This window comes from Orycteropus afer, unplaced genomic scaffold, assembly GCF_000298275.1.
Source record: "Orycteropus afer afer isolate SDZICR_OR568_19922 unplaced genomic scaffold, OryAfe1.0 scaffold00014, whole genome shotgun sequence".
NCBI classification, from domain to species: domain Eukaryota; kingdom Metazoa; phylum Chordata; class Mammalia; order Tubulidentata; family Orycteropodidae; genus Orycteropus; species Orycteropus afer.
Window position 1 is genome coordinate 22,104,811 of NW_006921601.1, and position 7,845 is coordinate 22,112,655.

Sequence of the window (7,845 nt, forward strand, 5' to 3'; positions counted from 1 at the left end):
AAGAAAAAACAGGGAAAAAAATAGAAAACAAGGATACACCAATGGCAGAATTAACCCATAATACATCAATAATTGCATAAAATATAAATGCTCAAAGCACACCAATTAAAATATTTTCAAGAAATTGATTAAAGTAAAAGGATTAAAAATGAATATCATGAAAACATTGATTGAAAGAAACAGAAATGGCTATATTAAGGGTCAGAGAGGAACATTATATGATTTAAAAAAGGGTCAATCCAACAAGATAACATAACGGTCCTAAAGGTGTATACACCATGCAATAGAACTTCACAATGTATGAAGAAAAAATGATAGAATGAAAAGTAGTAACACAAATCCACAATTATGTTGGAGATTTCAACACCTCTTTCTTAACAGTAAATAGAGTAATTGGAGAGAGAACCAGCATTTATATTGTTGTATTATTGAGTTCTTTTACATACTTGCTGGTTTTCTACCCAGCATTATTGAGTTCTTTTAGAATCCTTGCTGGTTTTCTATCCAACTTAGATGAAATGGGCCAATTCCTCAAAAAGCATAAAGTATCACAACTCACCTGATTTAAAATAGATACATTGAATCGTTCTGCAACTACTAACGACATTGAACGTGTAATTAAAAAATTCCCATAAAAGAAATCTCCAGACCCAAATGGTTTTACTGGAGAATTTCTACCCAATGTTTAAAGAAGAATTAACACCAATTTAGTACAATCCCTTCCAGGCAACTTTTCCCAATACATTTTAAGAGGCTGCATTACCCTGGTACTCAAAGAAGGCAAAGACAGTGCAGGAAACAAAATGAAACAAAACTACAGAATGAGATCCATCATGAATACAGACCCCCAAATCCTTAGCAAATTACAAATAGAGTTATGGACCATGAGCAACTATTCCAGGAATACTGATTCCAGGAATGCATGACTCATTGATAATTTGAAAATCAGTTGCTGTACTTGACTATATTAAAATGCTGCTGTGCTAGCTGCTGTGGACTTGACCTCTTACTCATGGTAACCCCATGGACAACAGACCAAACTCTGCCTGATCCTGTGCCAACCTGATGATTGCTTGTGGCTGAGACACTTGTGATCCAGAATGTTTCCATTGTCTGATTTTTTGAAGTGGATCTCAAGGCCTTCCTTTCATGACAAGAGTAAAGAATAAAAATGACATTATTATAACTTTTTTTTTCCAGAAAAATATATTTGTCAAAATTAAAAACCAATTCATGATAAAATGCTTAGAAAACTGGGAATAGAGGGAAACATCCTCAACTTGGTAAAAATAAAAAATCTACAAAATATGTACTTAAACTCAAACTCACTGCCACCAAGTCAATTGAGACTCATAGTGACCCTCTTTGGGTTTCTGAGGTGGTAAATCTTTACGGACGTAGATTACCTAATCATCCTTCCATGGAGTGGCTGGTAAGTTTGAACCACCAACCTTCTGGTTAGCAATCAAATGCCTTAGGCACTAAGCCACCAGAACTCCTTAAAATATCTACAGTAACATCATAATAGTGAAAGAGTCTTCTTTCCCCCTAAGGTCTGGAACAAGGCAAAGATGTCCAAATTTACCACTGCTAAGCAACATAGTACTGCAAGTTCCAGCTGGTGCAAGAAGCCAAGGAAAGGAGAACCATATAGATCAGAAAAGCAAAAGTAAACCCACTGCATTGAGTTGATTCCAATTCATAGGGACCCTTCAGTAGAACTGTCCTTAGAATTTCCTAGGCTGTAAATCTTTATGGAAGCAAACTGCCTCATCTTTCTCCTGCAAGTGGTTTGAACCACTTATCTCTTGGTTAGCAGCTGAATGCTTCAACCACTATGCCACCAGAGCACCTACAGATCAGAAAGGAATAAATAAAACTGTCCCTATTTGCAAATGAAGAGCCTTTGTGGTATAGTGATTAAGCACTTGGCTGCTAACTAAAAGATCAACAGTTTGAACCCACAAGTTGCTCTTCCAGATAGAAATGTGGCAGTCTGCGTCTGTAAAGATGTATACCTTGGGTACCCTATGGGGTGGTTGTACTCTGTCCTTTAGTGTTGATATGAGTCAGAATTGACTTGATGGCAATAAGCTATGTTTTATTTACAGATGAGGTGATGGTCTGTGTAGAAAATCCCAAGGAATCTACGTTAAAAAAAAAAAAAAAAAACTCCTATAACTAATAGATTTGCTTAGCAAGGTTGCAGGATAAATGAGAATAATACAAAAATGAATTGTATTTCTATATATTAGCACTAAACATGTGGGAACTCAGATTGGTATGCAGGTTTAATGCAAAAGTTCACTGAGACTTTTTTAAAATAGTATTCACTGTCGTCGAGTTGGATCCTACTCATAGCGACCCCTCCTTGGGTTTCCGGGGTGGCATCACTGCAGAAATAAGTTGTCCAATCATCCTTCCAAGGAGTGGCTGATGAGTTTGAACTGCCAGCCTTCTGGTTAGCCATCAAATGCCTTAGGCACTATGCTACCAGATAGACACAAGGTTATTCTAAAAATTTGGTATGGAATACAAAAGAACTAGAAGAGATAAAAACAGTTTTGAAAAAGAAGAATCACTCAACCCAACTTATTTTTTAGCATCCGTAATCCAATAATGATATTGGCTAAGGGATAAGTACATAGAATAATGGGACAGAATAAAGACCCTAGAAATAATCCAATGCAAGCGCAGCCAACTGATTCTGACAAATGTACAAAAGCAATTTATGGGGGATAGATAGTTGTGGGGTTTTTTTAAAACAAAATGACGCTACATCATTTAAGTGTATGTAGACAAAGACATGAACCTTGACCTAAACTTCACACATTCTACAAAAATTAATTCAACTATGTTCATAAATTTAAATGTAAAAGAGTAAAACATTTGGAAGAAAATATTGGAGAAAATCTTTGGAAACTAGGGTGAAGAGTTCTTAGACATCATATAAAAGCATGATCCATTAAAGGAAAAGTTGATAAATTATATTCTATCAATTGTGAAAAAAATACTTTGGAGGATAAGCAGACAACCTACAAATTGGGAGACAGCACTTACAGCCAAACTGTTTTACAAATGAGTTGTATTTGTGATGCTTAAAGACTCCTCATAACTTGGTAGTAAGAAAAAAAAAAAAAAAGTAGAAATGGACAAAATACATGAAGAGACGTTTCTCCAAAAATGATATATAGATGGTAATTATACACATGAGAAGATGTTCAACATCACTAGCCATTAGAGAAATGCACAGTAAGAGCAAAATCATATATCATTTCATACCTATTCACCAAAAAACAAAACTCATTGCCATTGAGTTAGATTTGATTCATAGCGACCCCTTCATGGGTTTCTGAGGTGGTATCTCTATGGAAGTAGATGGCCCAATCTTCCTTCTGAAGAGTGGCTGGTGGGTTTGAACCGCCAGGCTTCTAGTTAGCAGTCAAATGCCTTAGGCACTACGCCACCAGTGCTCCCTCATACCTATTAGAACACCTAAAAAGTAATAACAGTAATACCAAATGCAGTGAGAATAATGAGAAACTGGATTTCTTATATACTGCAGGTGGGTATGTAAAATGGTACAGCCACTCTGAAAAAAACTGTTGATGTTTCTTTGGGGGGGGGGGAAACTAAGTAATTCACTTATCATGTGTAACTCAATATCATACTTTTGGGCATTTATCCCACAGAAAAAAAAAGTTGCTATCCCATAGCAACTTTATCAGTTTTATTAGTACTGGATTGACGTAGTGGCTGCAACAAGGAGCTCAAACATAGCAATGTTTGTGAAGATGGCTCAGAACCAGACAGTGTTTCATTCTGTTGTACACAGGGTCTCTATGAGCTGGAACCAACTCAATGACAGCTAATAATAGCAACATTAGTCTCCAAAACCAGGAACAACCAAACTACCCTACAATAGATGAATGGTTAAACTGTAGTACATCTTTGCCATGGAGTACTACCCAGCAATAAAAAAGGAATGAATTTGATACATGTAATAACTTGGATGAATTATGCTAAATGAAAAAAGCTACTCTCGAAAGGTCATATAATTTATAACTCTATTTTCACAAGACTGTTGAGATGACAAAATTATGGAGAGGGAGAAAAAAATGAGTGGTTGCCAATGGTTTTGGACTTTGAGGAGGGAGTGGAGGTAACTTTAAAGAGCAGAGATCTTAGGGGTGAAGGAATAGAATAGCTCTATACAATTGCATTATTTCTTATCTAAATGTACATGTGATAAAATGACATACACACACATATTTTACTAATGTCATTTTCCCCTTTTTGATACTGTACTATAATTATTTAATAAGTAACCATTGGAGAAATTGGGTGAAGTTACATGTAATTTCTCTGCACTATCTTTGCAAATACCTATCAATCTATAATTATTTCTAAATGAAAAACTGACAAATTGATTTTTCCCACTGACTTGCAAATACCCTGAAAATAGTAACTCAACATTGCACTCAATTTTTAGAAGACAAATTAGTAATAGAATACACATGCAGGTTTTGGACTGAGGCAGGGATAGCTTGAATCAATGAACTGAACAAGTTTATATTTGTGATGAATGTTTCCACCTTTACAAGACAGAATAATATGTAGAAATTTTGTGTTTACTGTTTCAAATAGTGGCTAAGGCACTTGACTGCTAACCAGAAGCTGGCAGTTCAAACCCACCAGCCATTCCTTGGAAGTAAGATGGGGCAATCTACTTCCGTAGTGATACTGCCTCAGAAACCTAAGGAGGGGTCGCTATAAGTCGGGTCCGACTCAGCGGCACATAGCAACAACAACATGCTTTCAAAAAGGAGTTCTCGTGATGTAGTGGTTAAAGCTACTAACAGCTTTAACTTTAATAGCTTTTGGTTAGCAACAGTTTAGCTGCTAACCAAAATGTCAGTAGTTAGAACCCATCAGCTGCTCTGCAGGAGAAAGATGAAGCAGTTTGCTTCCATAAAGACTTAACAGTTTTTGAAACCCTGTGGAAGTTGCTCTGAGTTGGAATTGACCTGATGGTGGTAGGTTTAGTTTTTTTGGATACCTTCAAAAGTCCTGTGCTTTCATGGTTCCATAAACTTTTAAAAGGCTAATTTCTATAGTATTAACACTGATCAATAAATATTGGTCATCATTGAACATTGCTATAATGTTTTTAGAGATCCAGAAAATTCATGTGAATTGAAAATATAGCTATGGTATATTAAATGTGTGAAATGATCACTAGAAGGTAGGTAAAAAATTAATAACATATCCAGCACTTACTGATAACTTCCCATCTATTATTTTTCTCACTCTGAGGAAATTTTGGCATCCAAATGTTAAATAACTGTTCATCTTTATATAGTTTTACATAATTGAAAAAAAAAGTTATAAGGAAATGTTGTCACATCTATTAAGTGTTGTAGCTGGGATTCTGAACCCACGTATTATGCTTGCTTTCTTAAGGACTCTACATATTACTTCTCTAAGCATACTGTTGAGGAGCTCTGGCAGCGTAGTGCCTAAGGCACTTGACTGCTAACCAGAAGCCTGGCGGTTCAAACCCACCGGCCACTCTTCAGAAGGAAGATTGTGCCATCTACTTCCATAGCGATACTGCCTTGGAAACCCAAGGAGGGGTCGCTATGAGTCGAGTGCTACTGGACGTCATATAACAACAACAACAAACATACTGTTTTTTTTTTTTTTAAAAAAAACTCTGATTAGAAGATTTTTTTGTTTTTGCTTTTCTTCTCCTGAATTTCAGTCCCTCAATCATTGTTCCTTATGTTCAAAATATTCAGGATGGGGACTTAGGTTCTGTGATGATTCAGTAAGTCTTCTGAATATTGTCACACTTGTTACAGCAAGTGGAAGTTTGGGTCTTTTATTCATTAATTCATCTCTTTCTATTTTATACCATTTCATTCCATTTCTTACTTTTTGGAGTCAGAGAAGGTCTCAGCCTAAAACATGTAAACACTTACTACAGATATTTGAAGAGGAAAGTATATAATTGAGAACAGCACAGATTCTGCATTAAGGTCGGTGAGAAATTAGTATGAAGAAATCTGTTATTTCACATTTTGCAAATTGAAGACAGAACCACAGATTTTGATTGGAAAGTCAGAGAAAAATTATTTTTCCTAAAGTGAGAGGTTTTAAAGTGGTTTTAAAAAGCCTGGTTGCTTTTGGAATATTTAATAACACTCTTTTCTTGTACCATCCTATGAGTAAAACAACTGACTTTTCTCTAGGATAATTGAGAAGTCTATATCAAGTGAAACTCACAATTTATTTATTATATCTTAAAGGCAAAAATATTGCTATATAGGCAGTACACACAGTATATTACCAGAGATGGCTAATTTAGAATTGAGTGATTAAGATATTCACTTGATTTTTCTTTTTTTTTTTTTTGATACCTCATGTATTTGGATATGTTAATGGAACTCATTCAGTGTCCACAAGTAAACACAATCACATGTAAGTGAAATAGAGTATTGAGCATATATTCACTCTTGGAGACTTTCAGTCTTCCTAGAGCTCTTCCCACTTCTTTCAGTATAACTTTACCACCACAAATACCCTTTGATTAGTCTTTGAATATGTGTACAGAATTTCTTTTCTGCTATTTTCAAAATCGATTTGTTCAACATCACCTGGGCATAATGAGATGCTGGTTGTGATTTGCCAAAGATCAAGTAAGTGAATTCCCAGTCTGGGCATGTGTTGTCGGTCACTCTTATGGGCTGTTCCCACTCTGTAGCTCTTCACAGTATCTGTCACTGGAAACTGCTGAGAAGTGACTGGGTGTGATCTCAGGAGCATATGCTGTGGTGGTGTTGCTTGTTGTGGAGCACAAGGATTTGAAATTCTCCATACACCAAGCGAGGCAATGCTCACTATTGCCTTCGTCATAAATTAATGTGTGTGCACGTGTGTTTATGGATGTATGGCTTATTCTTGGTTATAAGTGCAACTTACAAAATATTTATTAATTTCAAACAAATGTTGACAGGCATGTAATAGCCAATCAATTATACCCTTTCTGGTCCTGTTCAGGATTTCACATCATTGAGAGATTACAATTCCTTATAATTTCTCTGGAACGGTTCTTAATCATCTTGGGGGTCACAAATATATTTTAACAATTTGATCAAATTAGATCTAAAATTCTCATTTCCCTCTCTTACACATCACACACACACACACACTTATGAACATATATGCATGTGTAACATACATACATGCAAAGTTTTGCATACAATTTTAGGTGTTTTGTAACTCCCCTAAGTTCCTAGGTTAGTATTTCTGCCTGGAGAACCTAGAATTTTTGTTAGGAGAGAGTAAAGCCTCACCCACCCCATTTGCATTATTATTAACAATCTTGTGTCTTCCCTACAATCCTATTTGCAGAGCCTGAGCAGCAGAGAAACCAGCTTTCTCATCAGGGAACAAACAGGGGTAAGCAGCACACAGTACTATACTTTCTTGCATGGACACAATTGGATACCTTTTTCTAGTATGCAATGGTGATGCTGTCTCTCAAGTTCATGATTATTTTTGGGGTCAAATACCTGGTATTTGCCTAATTTGGTTAAAACAAAAAAAGTAACGTCAGACATATTAATGAGAAGTGGCAGGTGAAGTATAGCATTTTGCTTATATTTTAATTTCCCAGTTTTACAAATGAGAAAACGAAGGGTCTAAGGAGTTTGATGACTTGACCAAGGTTATCAATACATTAAAGATGCAGATCCTGGACTAAAACTCAAGTTTCTGAGACCTACTTCAGTATTCTTTCTCTCTTACTATAAATGCTTAAACCAAAAAAAAAAAAAAAAA

General features: G+C 35.7%; 1 protein-coding gene across 1 annotated transcript in view; it reads left to right on the forward strand.

The window, feature by feature from the left end:
- ANO5 (anoctamin 5) overlaps positions 1-7,845 on the forward strand; it is a 134,558-nt gene that overhangs the window by 35,775 nt on the left and 90,938 nt on the right. The window contains exon 2 of the mRNA XM_007956914.1: positions 7,417-7,464. Coding sequence (XP_007955105.1) covers positions 7,417-7,464 — 48 coding nt within the window. The remainder of the gene's footprint in view (positions 1-7,416; positions 7,465-7,845) is intronic.